Below are 24738 nucleotides of genomic sequence, written 5' to 3' on the forward strand. Positions count from 1 at the left end.
TTACAAACGTACTGTACACCACAGAAAGCACAGACAGCCAGTAAAGAGTCTTATGAAATCGGGTGTTATCTTGTGGTAGCGAGACTTCGTTCCACTTTTGATCATGCGCACACCGCATTGCGAGAATCCCGACAACCGTGAAGTCATAGACATATAAACATAGACGCCACCTTCTGCGTAGAATCATAGTCATCCTCGCCGCCATATTGGATGGGGCAAAGTGGAGATTCTTCAGCCGTCTCTGGTATAGCGTCTAGACTCTAGACAGTAGGTGAGAATAAAGATGCCTCATTCATGTGCTGCATTTAACTGTACCAACAGGTTTACCATCCAAACGAGATCACATGGGATTACCTTTCACAGGTGAGACTGGAAAAATACTTTTCATTGTATTTGGTCATTATAAGGTAATTTTACGAACAGATTTTCCTGACTTTGTGGCTAATATGAAGTCTCGCGCATAATAGCCGCTCGGTGAAACCTGTCTCCAAACAACGAAGTATTTCCTTCATAACTACGCTGATAACACTGTGTTTTTGTCGAACATTGGAGCTTTGTATTCATTCTGAAGGTTTATTGTTATTAATATTGAATAAAAAGTAACTGGGATATATCATTGTTAATTATCATTCAAATTTTAGGTAAATTATTTTAATTTGCATCTTATACGGATTTTATAAGGGAAATACGGATTTTGGAGGTTGGTTATACAGGTTTGATTGACCAAAGGTTGACATGTATGTTTATATGACACACAAACAGTATTAATGTGATGTTAAAAGTTGTATAGTTGGCTGTTAAAACATTCAGGCTCTCAAGATATTGCTGCTGACTAAAGTAACAAGTTTTTGTATTTTTCACTTCAAGTTAACATTCCATTGATCATAATAGTATGATTGAAAATACAATTTCTTTAATGTTTGCTTTCTTATACTCTTCTAAATTATGTACAATAGGTCTCCCAATGCAGCACGGTGGTGTAGTGGTTAGCGCTGTCGCCTCACAGCAAGAAGGTCCTGGGTTCGAGTCCCGTGGCCGGCGAGGGCCTTTCTGTGTGGAGTTTGCATGTTCTCCCCGTGTCCGCGTGGGTTTCCTCCGGGTGCTCCGGTTTCCCCCACAGTCCAAAGACATGCAGGTTAGGTTAACTGGTGACTCTAAATTGACCGTAGGTGTGAATGAGAGTGTGAATGGTTGTCTGTGTCTATGTGTCAGCCCTGTGATGACCTGGCGACTTGTCCAGGGTGTACCCCGCCTTTCGCCCGTAGTCAGCTGGGATAGGCTCCAGCTTGCCTGCGACCCTGTAGAACAGGATAAAGCGGCTAGAGATAATGAGATGAGATCTCCCAATTCCATGATTTCATGTTTGAGGTAGGGTTATTCTGTTTTTCCTCATGTTTTCTGTGAAACTTTAATTTTGGCCAATTTTTGGTGTTTTTTTTTTCCTTGCCCTTGACTATAGCTTGTTCCCTTTTTCTTCAATCATGAAAATGTCACTAATGGATTCCCCATATCCAAAAACCCATAAAATGAGGTATTACACATACTTCTGTAGTGAGTAGTTCAAAAACTAATATTTTCAATATAGCTATCGGCAGCCATCTTAGATTGTTAATTTTTTTTTGGCCTGTTCGCTCCGGATAGCGATTTTGGCACACATCCCAAGTTGTTCCTTGGGTTCAAACCAGCCTAGAACAGCTGAGTTATCCTCTCCTAAATTATGTGCATACATATCTAACCCAGGTCCTCTACTAATGTGAACATAGGCACCAAAGCTTCCCAGTGCGCCACGATGCCATTTTGGGAATACCTATTCTGTTAAACGTCTGTTCATTCTTGTGTCGTGTGCAATAATAGACAAAATACTGGATTCCCAAACAAACACCATTCCATTTATTGTCCCTGCCATGGAACACTGAAGCACAAAGCAAAGCATCTCAAAACATGACATTATAAAGAATACCATGCACAACAAACAAAGTTGCATCAGTTATGTAAAACAACAGCAGAAGATTCGTTCAAGTCATGTCGTTCTTAACGTCCAACTTGGCTACCGTCAAGATGGACTGTCCACCACGTTTAGGAGGAAAGGATTCAGTGAAAACCATCACTGCATTCCCAGTACTGTTTTCAACACACCCTTGTTAATAACAACTCATGAGTTACAGTACAAGTTGCACTTGCTTGCTAGCTATCTGGTGTGCTAGTTAGTTCATTTCTGACTAACTAGCAATCAGAACGGATTGATGTAATTGGCCACATTAAGTTCATAGTCAATACATTTACAGTTTATCGAACGCTGTTTATAAATGTCAACATCTACCATTTAACAACAATGCCCTGATCTATCAGAAGTTGTTTAAGGGGCAAATCTGATTAGAAACAAATATGTAAATACCAACATCCAGTTTCTTTATTCATCAATTTCATCTTTGGTGCATCTGGAAAAGAAAACCGATGTTTGTTCGGCAGGTCTTGAAATTTGAGCAAACAAATGTAACACTCGGGGTGTGTGTGTGTGTGTGTGTGTGTGTGTGTGTTTGAATCAGTTAAATCAAAATCAATATCAATCTGTAGCCTGTAGAGTAGGATAATATGATGTACAAGTTCCCACCGACACTAAAAACACAACAGAGGCAATTTATTCTTTCAGCATCTAGTTTATAAGAAATAAGGAAGTATTTACTTGTTCAGGATGGAAATTTGCTCTAATTGAAACTTTAATTAAATCTGACATTCTGAAAGGGACAAAAATCCCATACATACAGTCAAAAGTTTGTACACCCCTACTCATTCATAGGTGTTTCTGTATTTGGTATTTTATACATTGTAGAACAATACTGAAGACATCGAAAATATGAAATAACATCCGGAACATATATGGAATTATAAACAACAAAATCCAAGAGTGCTCCGAGAGCACAATATCCCCCACTGGCAACTAGGCCACAACTCTGGTAAAATGCGACTGAATAGAACAAAATTGGAAGATGCGTATTACTGACATATAACAAAGGATCCTGTCAAGTTTCGTGAAATTCCTCCAAAAACTGAGAGAGGAGTTGATTTCAGAAGGCGAGTCCCCTTCCCAAGATGGACGACATCACCACGACATAATCCCCCTTCGGGCCTTTTGGCCAACGGGGGAGAACAACTTTTTACCAAATTATATGAAATTGTGAGGGAAGTTGATTTCAGAAAGCGAGCACACCTTGATGAAATTGCCAAAGTACAAGTTTGTTAATCATCAAGGGCATAACTCGGGTAAACTTTGCCCAAAGTAAACGAAATTTCAATCTGCGTATAACTGTCATATAACAAAGCCTTCTGCCAAGTTTGGTGAAATTCCTCCACAAATTGTGAGAGGAGTTGATTTCAGAAGAACGTACACCCTCATGAAACTGTCAAAATACAAGTTATTTAATCAAGGGTCAAAACTCTGGGAAAAATTTCACAAACTAAATTAAAATCGCAATCTGCATATTACCGTCATATAACAAGGCGTTTTGCCAAGCTTCGGGAAATTCGTCCAAAAATTGTGAAAGGAGTTGATGTCAGAAGGCGAGCACACCTTCACGAAATTGTCAAAGTATAATTTTGTTAATCAAGGGCCACAACTCTGGTAAAATGCGACCGAATTGAACAAAATGCGTACTACTGACATATAACAATGCCTTTTGCCGAGTTTGGTGAAATTCCTCCGCAAATTGTGAGAGGAGTTGATTTTAGAAGGAAAAACCACATTCATAAAATTGGCAAATTATAATTTTGGTAATCAAGGGCTGTAACTCTGGTAAAATGCGACTGAATTGAACAAAATTGGAACGTGTGTATTACCGACATATAACAAAAGAATCCTGCCAAGTTTCGTGAAATTCCTCCAAAAATTGTGAGAGGAGTTGATTTCAGAAGGTGAGCGCCCTTCTTAGGGTGGACAGATGGACATCGCCATGTCGTCATCCCCCTTCGGGCCTTTCAGCCAGCGGGGGATAAAAAAAAAAAAAAAAAAAAAAAAGTGTGTTAAACACTTTCATATTTTAGATTCTTCGAAGTATCCAGCGTTTACCTTGACGCTTTGCACACTATCGGCGTTATCTTACCTAGCTTCACGAGGTAGTCACCTGGAATGCTTTTCAATTACCAGGTGCCTCATCAAAAGTTAAATAGCGGACGAGTTTCTTGCCTTCTTAATGTGTTCGAGATCAAACAGTAAACAGCCCTATTCTAATCCCACAACTGTAGTAATCCATATTATGTCAAGAACCGAACAACCAAGTAAAGCGAAACAACATCCATCCATCAAAACTATAAGTGTAATAAAGGTGTCTTAATTAGTAAAAATAAAGAAAAACCACTGAATAAGAAAGCATGTCCAAACTTTTGACTAGTCCTGGATGTAGATTTGTTCGTACGGAATTCCTCAAGCCTAAATCTGAACTCATGGCTATGCGACGTTGCTGAATAAGGGCCAGCGTGTTGAGTAAAATGTTAAAGGTGCATTAAAACAGTACTGAAATGCAGACGAACTTCCATCCGTAATGCATAATTAAGATTGTCCTTGACCTACATCCATCCTGTCGATGTGCAGGACATCCAACAGAGATCAGCACCACTGAAACGGAAAGAAACGGAATGTGTAACAATAGTTAGTGATGTTTCTTGCTTTAGCCATGGTATTTAAAGCTACAGTGTGTAGGATTTTTTTTTTTTGAGCGGGGGGAGAAAATAAAAATAATCATGGACTAGAGGGATAATAAAATTCGGTATAATATGATGTTCCTGAGCTGTGAGGTCACCCTGATGTCCCTGTAATCGCACGTAGGATTAGAATCGGCCAAGATCCAGAAAAGGTCATCGTGCCAAACTTTAGGCACCCTAGACGTCTGGGTATGCGGTCACACACGAGCTGGCAGCCAATCACAGAAGACAGAACGAGCCCAAGTCTATTCATCACCGTTACGTACAGTACTTTGTATCATTCGCCATTTGTGAAGCTAGTTAATCGAGAATACTCGAGACCTACAGGAGGTGTTTGTGTTTCTCTTTGTATCAGGAGAGAGTGATTCGAGTGCTCTGCTCACCAGCTCTTGATCATCTTGTGTTGGATTTAGCTAGCATGCTTATGCTATCTGGTTCCTGCCAAACATTTACAGGCTGGAAAACAAAATGGATGCCAATTGGCCACTCATTATAGGTTTGTTCGACGCTATACAGCATTTGAGCTCGAGTTTGAGGACCTGATATTTACCCTTTGGCCGTGCACTTCTGTAAACGACAGATAACGATATCCCCAGAGTCACAAATCCTCGAGCGTCATTGGTGACATTGTTATTTAGTCGTACAACCCGTCTGAACGTGTATAAACCGGCACTCGCGGCCATGAGCTTAACCCGACCCACATTACGAAAAACGTAGGCTGCTTCCACAAGTAGCCCGCAATAACACCCCCCCACCAGAGAGGGCGAACTTCCAAAATCTTACATCCTGTAGCTTTAACTGGATTACCTCCAAACCAGAAGTACCACCTCTAAAATACATTTTAAAGCATACATTTTATACATCATCCAAGCATAGAATCTTTATAATACAAATATCAATAAGTCAACATGCTGGTACAAAAAAAAAAAAATAAAAATATATATACACACAGTTGTCTTACAGTGGTGTAAAATAAATAAGCCACATTTGTGATGCGTTAGGCTTGTTGAAAATTGTCGATTTACAGTGTTAGCGACTGACCGTATGAGGTTTGCTGCGTATAAGGAAAGTAATCGGTGCGCACGCAGAGCAGACGGTTAACTGTGTAACGTGAGGAATATCAAGTGTGAAGGAAGGAAAGTAGAAAAGACGGAACAAGACATTTCTATACACAGTGTATTCATGGGAATGTGCATGCAGTGTGCAAAAAAAAAAAAAAAAAAGGGGGTCTTTTGGAAGAGTCAAGGTCTTAATCCAGCGTCCCATCTGGTCTGATGATCTGGTAGGTGATCAAATATTCAGGATAAGCCTGAGGAGGAAGGAAAAGAGAATTAAAACAAGAACCACCACCACTTTCTGCATAATTTGGCAATCAGACACTGCTATATGGGACAGAAAGCAGGGCTGGGATGGAAGCGACAGTTCTGGGGGTAGAGAACGATGTTAATTAAAATAGATTGTAGAGGCTGCTTAGTTAAAAAAAAAAAAAGTGCCATCGAACAAATATTTTAGGTTTTTTTTTTTTTTTAAAGATATTTTTTGGGCTTTTTGCACCTTTATTGGATAGGACAGTGTAGAGACAGGAAATGAGCGGGAGAGAAAGAGACGGGGAGGGATCGGGAAATGACCTCGGGCCGGAATCGAACCCGGGTCGCCCGGATTTATGGTATGGCGCCTTATCCACCTGAGCCACGACGCCCCCAATATTTTAGGTTTAATGCGGAAGGTTATTTCACATCCCAGTACTACCAGAGCATGACTGTTGGGTTCCTGAACACAGCCTCTGTCTGATTGGATACATGATGAAGCATGTGATAACGAAAGCCAATGGCTGCATCGGAATTCTCAGTGTGCATTAACATCTGTTAAAGCGAGACGGCCTTTCGATTTCATAAAAGCGGTGAAATTTAGTTCGCTCTGAAATGTGGTCATTGTGATAGATGTTTATTTCTGTAATCTCTCGCAAAATATCAGGCCGTTCTGTGGCTGGGAAGTTCTTTAATTTGAGGCGATTCCTGAGCAAATAACGCGCATGAAATCGCTCGCTTCGTGCAGTCGAGCAGACAGAGGAAGTCCGTATGCGCATGCGCAGGTTTACCTTCTTCTTTTGGGTTTTACAGCAGCTGGCATCCACAGTGTTGCATTACTGCCATCTACAGGTTTACTTTGAGCGTGCACTGACAGTTCCATCATTCTGTCGCTAAACGAACAGCTGATCACACCGAGGTGCTCGCTGAGTGCTGATATTTATTAGTTTGGTCCTGCGTTTCCTTTCCTTCGTATATAACATAACGTCTTTTCTTCTCGCTTTCCGTTACTGTAGTCGGTCTTTCACGTTTCATTCGCACGCTCGCGTCCTCCATTTTTCTCTCCTGTTTCAAATTTGTATCCCACAATGCCTTGCACGAACAGGGAAAGCCCACCACATCATGCATGATGTAGTATCTTGAATTGGGTCACGGTGAAGCAGGAAATAATAGCGGAGAATTTAGGGCCATGTGGCTCTAAATTCATTAATTTATATTTTTAAAAAAACGCATAAAATTGGAAGTCTGATTCGAATTCAGTAGCTTTCGTTCCACTAAACAAAAATAATTGGACGTTGGGGAAAATTCTTTTTATAACCTACACTTAAAACCTGAAAGGCGGTCTAGCTTTAAATGACCGTAACTGTCGTACATTCTACAAGTATGCGAGCCATACTCCGCCAACATCTTCCTAATCTTCTCATCCAGATGTTTACGGATGTCCGATGCCCCTTATACTGTGAAATTTAAAAGAAAAATATTTCTGCAGTGGCAAAAACGTTTAAACTATTCCTGATATATATTTGTACACCGCTGCAACAATGGGCTTGGCTTCAGACAGGCATCATCTTGATAGTTTTCCCCAGGGGAGCCCTTCTTCGGTTATTCAGAGGCTCCATCGGAATTCTGGGATAGCTTAGCGTAGTACGTTTGAATACTGTGGATGTAGCTTGGCTAAAATGCCTCCTGAGTATTCCGACATCCTGTATACTGCTGGTTGTGTACTAATAGTATGGAAGAAGTGTGTGTTTCGATGCAGCCAATGTGCGAGTTACTGCTCTTTCACTGGAGGTTAAAGAAAAACAATTTTGAACTTTATATCCAAAACTGTATGTAGTATTACAATTGAGATTATGTACATAGTACTTACAATACAGTGCCTTGCAAAAGTATTCATCCCCCTTGGTGTTTGTCCTGTTTTGTCGCATTACAAGCCGGAATTAAAATGGATTTTTGGAGGGTTAGCGCCATTTGATTTACACAACATGCCTACCGCTTTAAAGGTGCACATTGTTTTTGTATTGTGACACAAACAATAAGATGAAAAAACAAATCTGGAATGTGCACAAGTGTTCACCCCTAAATAAGAGCTGGTCCAATCAATTCACTTCATAAGTCACATAATTAGCTGATTAAGATCCACCTGTGTGCAATCAAAGTGTCACATGATCTGTCACATGATGTCTGTATAAATCAACCTGTTCTGGAAGGACCCTGACTCTGCAACACTACTAAGCAAGCAACATGAAAACCAAGGAGCCTCCAAACAGGTCAGAGACAAAGTTGTGGAGAAGTATAGATCAGGGTTGGGTTATAAAAAATATCCCAAACTTTGAATATCCCAGGGAGCACCATTAAATCCATTATAGCAAAATGGAAAGAATATGGCACCACTACAAACCTGACAAGAGAAGGCCGCCCACCAAAACTCACAGACCGGGCAAGGAGGGCATTAATCAGAGATGCAACAAAGACACCAAAGAGAACACTGAAAGAGCTGCAAAGATCCACAGCGGAGATGGGAGTATCTGTCCATAAGACCACTTTAAGCCATACACTCCACAGAGCGGGGCTTTATGGAAGAGTGGCCAGAAAAAAGTCATTGCTGAAGAAAACACGTTTGGAGTTTGCCCAACAGCATGTGGCAGACTCCCCAAACACATGGAAGAAGATTCTCTGGTAAATGAGACCAAAATTGATCTTTTTGGCCATCATGGGAAACGCCATGTGTGGCACAAACCCAACACCCTGAGAACACCATTCCTACAGTGAAGCAAGGTGGTGGCAGCATCATGCTGTGGGGATGTTTTTCATCTACAGGGACAGGAAAGCTGGTCAGGACTGAAGGAAAGATGGATGGCACTAAATACAGGGCAATTCTGGAGGAAAACCTGTTTGAGTCGGCCAGAGGTTTGAGACTGGGACGAAGGTTCACGTTCCAGCAGGACAATGACCCTAAACATACCGCTAAAGCTACACTGGAGTGATTTAAAGGGAAACATTTAAATATCTTGGAATGGCCTAATCAAAGCCCAGACCTCAATCCCATTGAGAATCTGTGGCATAACTTGAAGATTGCTGTACACCAACGCAACCCATCTAACTTGAAGGAGTTGGAGCAGTTTTGCCTTGAGGAATGGGCAAAAATCCCAGTGGCTAGATGTGCTAAGCTAATAGAGACATACCCCAAGAGACTTGCAGCTCTAATTGTAGCGAAAGGTGGCTCTACAAAGTATCGACTTTGAGGGGGTGAATATCTATGCACACTCCAGATTTCTGTTTTTTTTTTTCATCTTAATCATTGGATGCGTCACAAAAAAAAAACAAAAAAAAAACAAACACAAAAAAAAAAACACCTTTAAAGTGGTAGGCATGTTGTGTAAATCAAATGGTGCTAACCCTCCAAAAATCCATTTTAATTCCAGCTTGTAATGCGACAAAACAGGACAAACACCAAGGGGGATGAATACTTTTGCAAGGCACTGTATACAATACAACGGCATCTAATTTTCTTAGTACCTTCTAGAATTATTGGCACCACCCATGATAATGAACAAAAAATTTTTTTAAACAGAATTAGCATGAACACGTTTTCTCTATTTCCCCCCCGTTTGTTTTCCTCATGGGAATTGATGACAATGGGATTTTATATCTCCAGGGAAACAGGACACAACAACATAACTGCTGGATTTTAAAAAAATAATAATAATTTTAAGAATGACAATCCATTTAAATTAAATGACATTTGTTTAAAATATTCCTTAAAGGAATGAATAATTTTGGCACATATATCCTTGATAGATAAATGTAGTTTAATTAAGAGATTAATTCTTTTAGTACATCTAAAGCCTGGCGCATACGGGCGATTTTCCGGCGCTTGGTCACGCAACTTTTTGATGCAAGTGAACAATCGCTTCGACAGCGATTTTTTTGTTGCTTGCGACAGATCGCTGGTATCAAACATGCTTGATATTCTGTGACCAAAAAAAAAAAACCCAGTCGCTGACTTGTTGCAGAGATATCACCACGTGTGCGGGTCTTTGCGATAACGAAGCGATCTCCTCCAAAGGCTAAGTCAATCCCTGCTCGCGAAGTAGTCACATGATTTCCACGTGACTTGCATCCCCCTCCCCAAATCACCCACTGGTCACAGATAACACACACACGAGAGGGGAAACTTGAGACCAAAAATCGCAATACGCTTACAACAGAAAATCACCCGTGGGCAACGGGATTAACTAGTGTGTTTTTTCTTATGGCCCTTTTCCACTACCCTTTTTCAGCTCACTTCAGCCCGACACGGCTCGCGTTTCGACTACCTCAGAGCAGCACGACTCAGCTCGCTTCAGCCCTACTCAGCACCCAAAACTCGCACGGTTTTGGAGTGGGGCTGAAGCGAGCCAAACCGAGCCGAGTGGGGCTGGGGGCGTGAGCAGACACTCCCCTGTGCACTGATTGGTGAGGAGGCGTGTCCTCACATGCCCACACACGCCCCGCGAGCACGCTGGGATCTGTAAACACCGTAAACCCGGAAGAATAATAATTACGAGTTACGAGAATTTCTGAAGCCTTATGCGCCTCGCCTCATCTATACGCTCTTGCCAGTATCTGTTGGCGTTGTCGGTGACAACAAGCCACAGAACCAAGACCAGCAACACTAACGACTCCATGTTTATTGTTTACTATCCGGGTCGTGAGACTACCGCTTAAAAGCTCACTGATGTCACTGTTTGCGCCGCCTAACGACATCACGTGACGTCCACCCACTTTCGCTAACTCCACCCAATGTGTCCACCCACTTCCAGCCAGCACGGTTCAGCGTGGTTGTAGTCGAAATGCAACCCCAACAGCCCCACTCAGCTCAACTCAGCCCAACTCAGCACCGCACGGCTCAGCCCAACTCAGCCGCGTTGCTAGTGGAAAAGCGGCATTAGAAATAATGACTGCGCGAGGGGTGGAAATTTATATTATATATATAAATAAATAAAAACACCACGGACAGCGTAATAACATCTCTTAAAAAAAAAAAAAAAAAGTGAAGCCGCTACAGGTCTAGCGCCCCTGCTGGCTGGCTGCAGTATGACGTAGCGCCGCCCATCCCTATGCATTTCAACGACAAAAACAGACCGTTTTCCAGGTCACTTTTCTCATCGGACCTGACTTTCAATCTACAGTGGGCTTGACAGCGCGCCGCTGCGCTGATGAACCTCCCATACGTTTGTATGGGAGAATAGCAGGTTTTCGTTTGGCCTTTAAAGGAGAACTGAAGTCATTTTTAAACTTGCTTTATTTCTTAATTAACGTGTGACGTTTTCAGTTTTAGCAACCTTATATCGTGACTCGTATTGGCAACTAATTGCAATTATTTATTATACTTATTGGCCTATTCGGTTTTCAGCCATGTTGAATTAAGTTCGTTTGGTCGACGGCAAGCGTCACTTATCCGCGTGATCTTCACGAGACTTCGAAACGTGAAGTGTCAGCGCCACCATTTTGAAGACTGTTTTCCAAATAAAATATTGCACAAAAACGAGTTTAAGTGACGATTACTGTCTACTTTTTTCAAACTTTCCTGATTGCTATCAAAACAAACAAAACTTCCGGCTTGATTACATCAGCATTCGAAAGAGAGCACGCGCGTCTTTTGGCGACGTTGGCAGAAGCTGGTCGTTTTTCCCCGTGTCCAAAATTGCTCCTTACTCACTATATAGCGAGGACGCCATTTTGTAGCACTGTCCGAAAACTTAGCGAGGATTATTTACACCCTATATAGTGAACTCAAAGTGTCCCACAATGCATCACGAAAAGTAGTGTACAACGATGGTAACTAATCAAAGCAGTATATCCCATCATGCATTGCGGGCGCGCTGAAAGAAATCAAAAGTCTCAAATTTGATTTAATAAAAGGCAGCGGCAAAGAAGAAAGGATTCAGCCTTGAGTTAAAAGAACTGAAAGATGCAGCTACTTTGTATTGATTAATGTGGGAAATACGCTCAGTATAATATGGATTTATCACAAAAACACGTGCATGTATTTATTATTTTGAAAACCCACCAGCCAACTGATCTGGCACGTTTTAATTGTGCGACAGTAATGACGTAAATACCGGCGCGGCAGAGTAGTGTCCGAAAGCGTTTTTTCATTTTACCAGTGAGCTCGCTGTATAGTCCTCTATATAGTAATTCCCTATATAGTGAGTAGGGAGTAGTGAACGACTGAGCCATTTCGGACACAGGGTTTGATTTCTGCTGTACGTTTTACTTCTGTCCTACGATGTCTCGCACAGGTTTCGACGAATCTCGTTTACGACCATTGCTTTGACATATGGACTGATATATTACAGAGCATATTTCAAACACTCATAACTTGCTATAGCAGTGACAAAATAGCGATCAAAAATGCATTCCTATATTTTAATAAAATGAGAAATAGAATTTTGATTTTGCCTTCAGTTCTCCTTTAAAGACGTTTAAAAAAAAAAAGTGTTGACTCAAGAATAAACAACATTTATGGAATACACTTAAATTTTGTGCGGCGTCGCATTGAGCTTTAAGTGTTTAACGGTGTGTGATGCAATACAACAAACTCACAGGCGCCGCCATCTTGGGTTTTTTAGTGATATTCGTCACTGGTCCGTGTGTTTTGTTGTTGCTTCCAGCTCACTCGCTCACTGTTGGTTCAATCAGCTTGAAACTCCTGATTCCTAGTCTGGCTAACGCGACTTCAAAGCTCTGCGAGCATTTGGTCTGGCAAAGATATTAAGCCCAACCGTTTCCCAAAGGCGTGGTTGACCCGCCTCCCTGAAATGCCTCAGTTTGCTACTGGTCGAAGCCAGAAAAGGCTGTGACGAAGCTTAAACCAATCACATCACTCTTTCCTCTGACGTATGTGACGCGACGGAAACTGCTTGAGTAACAGGAAGAAGATAAATACCCCCAGGGCTGCTCTTTGCTCCGTTTTCAATGAGAACTTCCCGTTGAATGCTTTCAATACAGCATCTACCGCTGTGTCAAAGGCTTGCCGCTGCTCCATGTTCGTGATGTGAGTGAAGCGCTTCCGGCATAGATTCTGTAAACAATCTATGGCTTCCGGTCACAGTTCTACTACGTCACTGCCTTGAACACGCCTCTACCCAGGGCCGTTGGAGATGCTCAAAGTTGATTGGCTCCCGATTTTTCGGGAGCTTGGAAGGGCTGGAGATAGCTTGCCTTGCCAGACTAAGCTCGCAACAGGCCCTCGTGTTGCATCACACTTAGGATGGGCGGGCCCAGGCTACCTGATTCCCACCTAGTGGTCGAATCTATGATGTCGACTTGTTTGTCCAATAAAATCGGCTGAACACTTTGCCGTCTTAGTGCCTGTGAAAGATCGGATCGCTGAGGAAAAATTTAGTATCCTTACTAAAAGGTTTCCGAATTTTTTTTTTTATATGGAGAAAAAAAAACGAGAAGGGGTGTAAATATCAGTGATACGGTTTTGAAGAGAGTGAACAAAAAAGTTTGATCGTCTTATACACGGCGCATTCGAGCTCCACCATCATTAGTCATGCTCGGTGCCCACGATTTAAAGAGAACATACCCGATAAATTCTGGCTTTTATGCTTAAAGGGATAGTTCGGGATTTTTGACATGAATCTGTATGGCATCCCCATCAACAGTGTCGTGCAAACACACTGACTTACCCCTGACAGCATCCTGTGAGTCCAGTTCTTGTCCAGTTTTGGTCCAGACGAAAGTAGTCCGGCAAGTTTGTTGGGGTCACGAAAGTAAAACGTTTTTCGTCTCAAAAAAGTATGTGTTCAATAGAGTGATATATTTGCATCACAAAACCGTTGTCAAATAAAAAGTCAGACCTCGAAATCGCTTGGCACTATTTTCTCTCCCTTCTTGTCACTGCGCGCTGCCGCCAGGTGACAGCGAAACGCAGACCCACTAAGCTGGTGGGAGACCAAGGCTGCACTCTATCCACGGCTTACACACGTGATGGCACGGAGGATGTGTATAGTGGCAGCATCTGTCCCCCCAGAGAGGATCTTTTCAAAAGCAGGACAGATTATAACTGAGAGGAGAAATAGAATCAGAATTAACTAGTTAATTGCAGTAATTAAAGGAATAGGTAGGAAAAGGAAGGCGCAAAGACACCGCGCAGCGCCTGAAAACGGGTTTTCAGGCGCTGCGCGGTGTCTTTGCGCCTGCAGTGGTGCTTTGCCTGTGCTGTGGCTGAAAATAGTTCCAGATATAAATTGGTCTAGTAAATCCCTTCGTGTTAATTTGCATTGATATGTGTACTCGATGTGACTGTACAAGTCATGAGAAATAATTATAAAAAATCTTGAGTTATTTAATTCACTTTTGCAACGACAATGCTAGCTGGACACGCCGGATTACAGCGACTACGCTAAGCTAAGCTAACCAGGACATTTATAGATCAGGACAATGGCTGGGTCGGCTACAAAACGCTTTGGCTCACTCATCCAACTCTAGGGACTGCAGGGACTGACTCAATTTCATCTGGGGGTGGCGCACTCCTTTAAATCAAAAATAAAACCTCAGGAGCCGTTTGGGAGCCGAAAGAGCCGGCTCCGTATAGCAAGAAGAGCCAAAAGAGCCGAAACTAGTAAACAATGAATGAAACAGCCGTGGCTGTCACCTGGCGGCAGCGCGCAGTGACAAGAAGGGAGAGAAAATAGTGCCAAGCGATTTCGAGGTCTGACTTTTTATTTGACAACGGTTTTGTGATGCAAATATATCACTCTTTTGAACACGTACTGTTTTGAGACGAAAAACGTTTTACTTTCGTGACCCCAACAAACTTGCCGGACTACTTTCGTCTGGACCAAAACTGGACAAGAACTGGACTCACAGGATGCTGTCAGGGGTAAGTCAGTGTGTTTGCACGACACTATCGATGGGGATGCCATACAGATTCATGTCAAAAATCCCGAACTATCCCTTTAAACACAAAGGATGGACCGATTTCATCAATGAACAGATAGTCGTTGACTTACGACCTATGCAACTTGACGACCGATCGACTTTACGACCGGCGAATGAAGCCTTTCTTAATTTATCACTTGCAAAACCCACGGGCGTTCAGGAATGTAAACAAGCACACTTTGCCAGTCTACTTTTGTTCTAACCATAAAGCATGGATGACGCAGGCACTGTTCGAAGGCTGGTTTATGAAATTTATGAGGAGAAAAAGAAAAAATTCAGATGAGGCTTACTACGTTTACGAAACATGCAAATGCTCCCGCCAGCCCGAGCGCTGCAACAGCTGACGACGACGTAGACGACCCACAGCCAAGCACCAGTGATGCCAACGGTCACTAAGTTTTGCATTTTGCCATGTTTTACATTTGTATTTTGGTATGTTTCAAACTAAATGTTTTCTATTTTTCACACCTGTATTTGGTATTTTTTGTTTTGCAAATATTAAACGAATTGTACTGTATGCAGTGTAGTACGCAGTGTTTGACTTAAACCAAATAATGAGCCAAGGTAATGAAATAAGAAAATGTTGATAAAATAAGACTAAGATGATTACAATATCATTACCAGGGCTCGAAATTCATACATTTTTTTCACCAGCCAGCCGAACTAGTTCCCTTCCAAAGTAACTCGCCAAACAGAAAATCAACTCGCCAAAATTTGTTCATGTATGAATTTTACTTCTGTCAAAAATAACACGAGAGAGTAGTTACCATTGTTCATGACTAATGTGCATTTATTTCAAGACCCGAGTATTTTCATACTGTTTTTTTTGCACACTTTACAAATTGGCATTTGCTGTTCCACGTCCTCCTCGCGATATCCAAAAAAATGCCAGATGACTGACCCCTTACTAGTTCTTTTAGGAACCAATTCGTCCGCTTCCATTTTTAATTTGTCGCTGAAATTGACAGAGCTTACACGGTAGCCTATGCAACACCAGCGATTGCACGAACTGAGTCAGCGCTGTAAACCGAAACTAGAAAATCTTCCCGCAAGTTCCTTTCAGCACCGAGATGTCACCCGGGATTGGTTGGCGAGTGCGTGACGTTATTGTTTTTTTACCCTTAGGCAGCCTCTCACGTTACTGCCTGAGGGACAGGGAGAAAACCACCGGGAAATGTTTTAAACAAACACGAAACAAACGCAAGTCGGCAGATGACCATAAAATACTCAATAGTTACAATGTAATAATTTTATGTATCTCACATAGAATTTTCAGAGATATATCGCACAGCCCTAGTCTGAATCATCGCTTCATATATATTTTTTATTTTCAACTAGCCAGCCAGGCTGCCTAGTGACAGGAATTACCTACCCGCCAAATGACAAATTAAGTCGCCTCAGGCGACCGGACCACCGCGAATTTCGAGCCCTGATTACACATCACAATATACTTACGTTCATTTAACATTTAGGCCGACTTACAACCAGATCGGTTTACGACCGGTCAGTCGTAACCAAACGCAGTTGTAAGTCGACGCATAATTGTATTACTTTTAAGCCTTCGAGGTGCAGAATTGTGATCTACAAGAAGCAGCAGCCTTTATCTGTAATTCTTTTTTTTTTTTTTTGATACTCAAAACTCTAAATCTCTGTATTTTTGGCCTGTTAATTTCTGATTGAGGTCCCCCCTTCACAAATGGAAAATTAAACCAGTGGAAAACGGTTGCTATGACCTATGGTCATGAGCTTTGGGTAATGACAGAAAGAACAAGATCGCGGATACAAGCGGCTGAAATGAGTTTCCTTCGCAGGGTGGCTGGGCGCTCCCTTAGAGATAGGACAGTCACTCGGGAGGAGCTCGGAGTAGAGCCGCTGCTCCTCCACATCGAGAGGAACCAGCTGAGGTGGCTCGGGCATCTTTTTCGGATGCCTCCTGGACACCTCCCTGGGAAGGTGTTCCAGGCATGTCCCCCCGGGAGGAGGCCCCGGGGAAGACCCAGGACACGCTGGAGGGACTATGTCTCTCGGCTGGCCTGGGAACGCCTCGGTGTTCTTCCCGAGGAGCTGGCCGAGGTGTCTGGGGAAAGGGAAGTTTGGGCTTCCATGCTTAGACTGCTGCCTCCGCGACCTGGTCCCGGATAAGCGGAAGAAGACGAGACGAAAACGGTTGCTGGTTTGTGACCGGGGCAACGGACCGAAATGGAAATTTTATAAAAACACTGGATTTTCAAGTGTTCATAAAAGACATTTACAAAATTAAACAAAGTTTTCAATTCAAAATTTCACGCTCTTTAATTTGATACATCACACAACACGATGAGAGCTACTTTAAACAACGGCCTGTCGTTGCTATCTACGGTGTCTAATTCGAACGGTTAGCTGATAGCGGGACATTTTTAAATTTTCCCACAGAGATGAGTTTTTAAAACGATAGTCTACGATATCATCATAAAGCGTGGATACACTTGGGAACGAAGTGATTGACGGCCTTGGCGACGCCCTGGACCTTGGTATTGGGAGAAGGGGGCGGGGCCTAGAAAATGAGTAGGTCTCGTTTCTACTGCGCAAACTCTGGCTCCAAATTTACCAACATGGGCTTCATTTCTATAGAACGGAAGGAAGGAAGGGAGGGCATGGAGCCATGTGGTTTTCTCGCTTTTATAAAAAGGTTGCCAATAAACATGGAGGGCACTGAATATTTGACTTCGTGTGATCTGCTGAGAGTTGAAGCGTGTTTCCAGCTTTAGGAGTGTGAGGAGAGGAGGAGGACTGCAGTACCTGTTCTCCTCTGTAGATGACGTACTCGGCGAGGGCGAGGCCATTAACGCTGGGTCTGCCCGACACCGAGTGGTGGCCTGGTGGAGAGTGGGCCATCTTCATGGCGCTGAACTGAAGGAAGGACTTGCCGAGAGTTACGCGGCAGAACAGCAGCTGTCTGGAATCCGAGACACAAAGCACTCTTAACAAGCATCTAGTACTGGAAGACTCGATCGTCAGTGACACGCGGTGTTCACTTTCCTTCCGTAAACGTGCGGAAGGAAAAACATGAGCAGCCAGTAGATGTCTGTGAGCAGATACTTTACCTCTGACACATGTAGCACGACCGGTCCTTGTGAACGGGACACCCAGTGCCTCCTCCTATACCATACACATACTGGTTACTCTTCGAGGAGTTCTCGGCGAAGTAGATCCCAGCTCCGAACATGCCTCCGATGTAGGCGTGTCTCTCGTCGAAGCCTTTGTGGATGATGGCGTTTACGAATGGAGAACCTGCAGAATCGTGAACGAGATATTTAGACAAGCATTAGTTTAGTTTTATTTCCAGAAAACCCTCATTTATTTACCTATCTATCGATCTATTTATTTCCTGGGAACCCTGGAAGGACAAAGGTTAGCAAATGAGCCACTTTTTCAAAATGCAGCAGCTTCGTGAACAGAAAGTACTTGAACAAGAGCATTAGCCATGCTGTACATCCTGTATACGAGCTCGTCAATAAACGCTCGTAATTGGCTCACATCCATCCAACTGACAGGAAAGTAAGGAACGCCATATTAATCTCAATGAACACAAACAATTTCCAAAATGTTGACGAGACAAAGTTTAATATAACATCTGTTTAACTTATAACGTGAAAGTAAGGTTAATAATATAACTTCGATTACACATTTTTCAGTTTTACTCAAATTAGGGTGGTGCAAAAATGAGTACACCCCACAACAAAAACTACTACATCTAGTACTTTGTCTGGCCTCCATGATTTTTAATGACGGCACCAAGTCTTCTAGGCATGGAATGAACAAGTTGGCGACATTTTGCAACATCAATCTTTTTCCATTCTTCAACAATGACCTCTTTTAGTGACTGGATGCTGGATGGAGAGTGATGCTCAACTTGTCTCTTCAGAATTCCCCAAAGAAAATAATTTCTTTACACCACAAAGGTGAAGGCTACAAGAAGATCAGCAAAGCTTTACTTATCAGTCAGAATACTGTAGCAAAAGTGGTACAAAAATTTAAGAAAGATGGAACTGCAACCATCTCACAGAGACGTCCAGGTCGTCCACGGAAGTTAACACCTCGACAGGAGCGTCTTCTGATGAGAAGAGTTGAAGAAAATCGGCATGCGAGTTCACTGCAGTTATCTAAAGAAGCAGAAAGCCAAACTGGGGTGACTATTTCCCGTGACACAATACGGCGTACACTGCAGAGGAATGGCATGCATGGATGCTGTCCACGAAAGAAGCCTCTCCTAAAGCCCAGGCACAAAAAAACCCGGCTTGAGTTTGCCAGGGCCCATGCTGACAAAGATGAAGACTACTGGGACTCGATACTCTGAAGTGATGAGACCAAAAACTGTATGGCGTCGCAAAGGTGAGGAATACAAAGAAAAATGCCTGGTGCCTACAGTGAAACATGGTGGTGGCAGTGTCCTTATGTGGGGCTGCATGAGTGCTGCTGGTGTCGGGGAGCTGCATTTCATTGATGGCATCATGAATTCACAGACGTATTGCTCTATACTGAAAGAGAAGATGCTACCATCACTCCGTGCCCTTGGTCATCATGCACTTTTCCAACATCTAAGGCCACTGTTGGATTTCTGAAGAACAACAGGATGAAAGTGATTCAGTGGCCAAGTATGTCTCCTGATCTGAACCCAATCGAACACCTATGGGGAATTCTGAAGAGACAAGTTGAGCATCACTCTCCATCCAGCATCCAGTCACTAAAAGAGGTCATTGCTGAAGAATGGAAAAAGATTGATGTTGCAAAATGTCGCCAACTTGTTCATTCCATGCCTAGAAGACTTGGTGCTGTCATTAAAAATCATGGAGGCCATACAAAGTACTAGATGGAGTAGTTTTTGTTGTGGGGTGTACTCATTTTTGCACCACCCTAATTTGAGTAAAACTGAAAAATGTGTAATCTAAGTTATATTATTAACCTTACTTTCCCGTTATAAGTTAAACAGATGTTCTATTAAACTTTGACTTTTCAACATTTTGGAAATTGTCTGTGTTCATTGAGATATTGTTTAAAATGTTACTTTTCAAAAGGGGGTGTACTCATTTACGCTCAGCACTGTATACTCGTGACAAGGCGTTCCCATTCCAGACAAAAGAACTCCAAAATATCCCCAAGCAAATGATACCCCATACCCATGCAAAATGGAGAGGGAGGACTAAGAGGTGGAATTGGGATAGGGACGACGTCTCGGTCTGCTTCCAAGCAAACCCTAGAGCAGTTCAATTGCAGTTAGAACCAGTGTTGCCAGATTAGGCGGTTTCAAGTGCATTTTGGCGGGTTTTGAACATATTTTGGGCTGGAAAACTTCAGCAGTATCTGGCAACACTGGTTAGAACAAGACCTGAATCAAGAAAACTACAAGAAGTGAACTGAATATTTAGACGTGGTGTGTTAAACCAGGCTTGTAGCACTCAAATCTGATTCGTGCCCCAATTTTAAAGCATATACGCAGAACCATGGCCTCACTTTTTGTTTATAAATGCCTTGAGACCTCAAGAATGGCACAGAAATAGTTTTAAGCGTTAACAATAAATCTAATATAGTAATTTTTACAGTACAATTAAAGTGATTTATATAGGTAGTGGTCTGAGTGAATGACCTTGACATCTGTGACGTCACACCAGGAAGTCTATCGGTCTCATTGCCATTTCCGCTATACTAAAACACAGAGCTGACTGCAACTCCGATCCTCCATTTTGAGCTAATTTATCGCCATGCTACGTAGATCTGATGCTGGCGGGTGCAGCAACACAACAGAAGGTGGATTTACGTTGCATTTATGGCCCAAGAATGTTCAAACTGCAAAAATTTGGACGCATTTTGCGAGAAATTCACAGATTGGGTGCCTACGAAGCGGTCTCTCCTCTGCTCTGCACATTTTACTGAAGACTCGTACGAGACCTCTAATCTGTTGAGGAGCATTGGCTATAAGCCTGGATTGAAAGAGGGTGCAGTATCAACAATTAAAGGGAAAGAAAACTACAAGAAAAGGAAAGCAAGTTCAATTGCACCAGTTCTCCCGGAGCGTGAGCCGAGCAGTAATGGCGGAGTACTCAGTATGGAGAAAACGGAGAAAGAGTGGACCAGACATCTGATTTCTCCGCTGGATATGCTTCTGCCTCAGCAGCAATCTCTCACCCTTACGTGGAAGAAGCAAATGAACAAAGAACTGAAAGTCAGAGATTGTTTAAAACAAATCGGCCGCAAGGTCGGCCTTCAAGAAGCGAGAACACAGACGGGTAAGATGCGACTCTCATTCGGTCACATAAAATCAACACTCGTTGTTGACCTGCATTTAGATTAATACATGTAACTTGTATTGTGTGTTTAAGTTACCAGTATAAGATTATTTAATTTGCTTCAGAATGTGATTGTCTCAGTTCATCTGATTATTTAATTAGCCTTTTACGTTTTATCAGTGAAAATGCAAGCATGTACATGTATGTTGCATAAGTTATAACACCTATCCTGTTTTAATGAGAGTCACATGAGACTGTCAGTTCAATTCCATCCAGTTCTCTAGACGGCAGTGGCGTGCACAGACATTTTGGGGGGCAAGGGCTCTGGGGGGAAGAAAGGGCACTTTTTTGCGCATGTGGAACACCTTATTATAAAAGTCTGAGATTTAACCCTCCTCTTGTGTTCGGGTCGCCACTGACCCGTTTTAGTTTTTAAAGGTGTAAAACAACCACTTTTTTAGGGTGTTCACACGGCACATATTTGCATCGATGCTGCACCGATGTATTTTGTTGCGGTATATCTTACACCGGTGTAAATTTTGCGCAGCGTTCACACGTCACAAACCTGCTTACTAGAGAGAAGCGTGTTAGCACCGGTGCAGCCCCACTTGTGGTCACACGGCAGTTTCTGCGACCGTGCAATAGTAGCAAAAACTTTATTACTATAATTTCCTTTGATAGTAATAAAGTTTTGATATCATTTCCTTTTATTACTATCATTTCGTATCATTATTACTATCATTTGCGATAGTAATAATGCGGAAATTAAATATGCGCATGCGTGAAAATGTACTTCCTTTTCCCGGTTGTCATGGCATCACCAAGCGCCGGGAAAACAACGTGGATGAAGACACCAGTGTTGCCAGATACTGCTGATGTTTTCCATCCCAAAATATGTTCAAATCCGCCAAAATGCACTTAAAAACGCCCAATCTGGCAACACTGGAAGACACGCAGTTCTGTTGTTGTTGATATTGGCCATTTTGGAAGCGCAAAATACCAGGATACAAATTATGCAATGCCCGTATGTAATCAACTCTCCTCACGCGTAGCGAGTCTACCCCTGTAGCGTTCAGACGTCCCATTTTATATCGGTGCTGCCCCGCAAACTAGCATTTACTCCGGAGTAAATTTCTTAAACCACCTCCCGAGCAGGGTTAGATTTGCACCGGTTTAAGCAGCTTTCAGGGGCTACACCGCTATAACTTTGTACCGTGTGAACGCTCTACCGGGGCAGCCCCGGTGCTACACCGGAGTAAAAGTTGCTGTGTGAACACCCCTAATGTTAATTTATTACATCAAGGCTTTTTGACTTTGCCAGGAATCTCTAGTTGAACAAAATAGAAAAAGAAATTGTTGTTTTCCTAAATCTGAAAATGGTCTAGCAAAAAATATAATACTTATGTGCAGTTGTTTCTGTATGCGACGGGCTACTTCACGACAAAATAATTACAGCTTGGGCTTAGAGGGCAAACAATACATTTTCACTCGATTCATGTGTTACCTGGCTGGTGGGGCAGGGGAAGAGCTGACTGCCCGCCCGATGTGTCGTCTGCGCTACGACAAGGCCGTGGCTTCCAGGACGCTATGCTGCTGCAACCTCACATTGAATGCACTGCACGCTTGTTCACGTGACAGAGCAAGAGAGACAGAGGTCCGGTGTGTGTGCGGAGGGGGCACACATCGGGACATTATTTTCACACACGCTTTTAATGCCGCGGCTTTTCTAAAAGATCATGTCGACATTGGCCTCAGTAAACTGTAAAAAAAAAAAATTCAAAAGGGCACTTTTTTTGGACAGAGGGCAGAGGGGCAGGTGCTTGAGCACCACCTCGTGTCTATCTGTGCACGCCACTGCTAGACGGCTTTGTTCTCTGGCTTTATTCCGTAAGGAGGGGGCCTCCTTGGCCGATGTATTACTATCGGATTCACTTTCTGATGGTTCGAACTGATACGGTTCTACGTGTATAGCAGTAGCATGTACACACACTCCAATTTCAGGACTATCACAGTCAGATGTATAACTATCTGAGGAATCCGAAGAATCTCCAATAAATCCGAACGAAGAGGCCATTGCAGCCGCTCTCACCTGCCGAGTCTGGCTTTGGTCTATAGCGCCTATTCCTGCTGTGACATCACCCACTCAGGGCTGGTTGGCTCAGCGGGGCAGCTCGAATGCCAACTTTGCGGTCGATTTTAACTCTCAAAAAAATATATTTTTTTATTCCCAATTGTGCAGCATACAAGAGTCAAGGATGGAGATACTATCCACTCAGAAATGTATTTAAAAATAAAAAGTTCCACGTATCTCCTTTAAGGACTTGTGACTGACTTTTTCTTTATTTTTTGCAACATGCCATAATAATTTGGCATAACATTTATATCCATGTTCATTTTTGTACTAATATCATGTAAGCGTGTCACACCTTGGCGCGTGCATCAAATAGACTCTTGGGTGCGCTCCGGACAGTGCGCGTGCCAAGCGGACTCTCGCGCGCGCCATAAACGACTCGCACCTGCACAGGATTAAGGCGCAATCAGCGCGCCTATATAAAAACTGTGAAAACACGCTTACTTTGCGAAGTATTGAGTTGCGTTGCTGACACATTACCAAGCCTTATTTCTTTGTTTGGGTTCCTGATCCCCGATTTCCTGTTTCTCGTCTTTGATTCTGCTGAGTCTACGACAGCCTGTTTGTGCGTCGCTCGACCTGTTGCCTGTTTCACCGTTTTACGATTTTGCCTGGATTGTTTACGGTCTTTGCTTGTATTAATAAACACACCTTCTGCACATTCACCTGTTCATACGCCATGTTCAGGAACAAACTAACGTTAATGGCGCTGAAACAGACACCGTCAAATGGTGCGGTTGGAGTCTTGTTCTCAGACTCGACTCCGATCAATAGTGGACTCAACTCGGCTTGAAAATTTTCTTTAATGACTTGGACTTGAACACTGGGGACTCGAGCCTGGACTCGGACTCGAGGTTTAGTGACCCGACTACAACACCGGGCACAAGCTGTCCCGAAGGACAGAGCTGTAGTACTACAAATGATACAAAGAAAACGTTTAAACTAGTTACGTCAATAATTAATAAACTGCGGAGACCTCTGGCCCTTCTCACACACCCCTCTTTCAATGTTTTTTTTTTTGCTTCTTTTGATAATATTTAGGGTCAAATCAAATCAAGCCAAATTCCAAACTAATCAGAATCGTTAATTTTACTGGAATCAGCAAAATCAAGCAGTGATAAACAGCTCCCTTATCTACACGCTCACCTGCGTTTAATGGAATGCTGAAGCAATAAATTGGATTTAATGACAAAGCTAATAATACTGGGTTTAAAACAAAAGGGATAAGAACTGGGACATTCATTACTGGACACACTGTTTGAAAGGCTCACCGTGGAACAGCATGCGCTCGTTGGAGTGATTGTGGTTCTCCTCGGACACCTCCTTCCTGCGATGTGTGTATCTCTCCCACAGCTTCTTATTGCACACCTTCTGGATCTGTACAGATGACGGCCAAAACGTACAA

At 42.7% G+C, this 24738-nt stretch overlaps 1 protein-coding gene across 3 annotated transcripts in view; it reads right to left on the minus strand.

Moving 5' to 3' along the window:
- Nucleotides 1-1867: 1867 nt before the first annotated feature.
- Nucleotides 1868-24738, minus strand: part of LOC132898136 (poly [ADP-ribose] polymerase tankyrase-2-like) — a 136154-nt gene continuing 113283 nt past the window's right edge. For all 3 annotated transcript variants that reach the window (XM_060939549.1, XM_060939548.1, XM_060939547.1), the window contains 4 exons: nt 24605-24710; nt 18023-18209; nt 17718-17874; nt 1868-6004 (listed from right to left, as the gene is read on the minus strand). In XM_060939549.1, the coding sequence (XP_060795532.1) occupies nt 5945-6004; nt 17718-17874; nt 18023-18209; nt 24605-24710 (510 nt within the window). In that variant the 3' untranslated portion in view covers nt 1868-5944. The remainder of the gene's footprint in view (nt 6005-17717; nt 17875-18022; nt 18210-24604; nt 24711-24738) is intronic.

Source organism: Neoarius graeffei, chromosome 14 (assembly GCF_027579695.1).
Source record: "Neoarius graeffei isolate fNeoGra1 chromosome 14, fNeoGra1.pri, whole genome shotgun sequence".
In the NCBI taxonomy this organism is placed as follows: domain Eukaryota; kingdom Metazoa; phylum Chordata; class Actinopteri; order Siluriformes; family Ariidae; genus Neoarius; species Neoarius graeffei.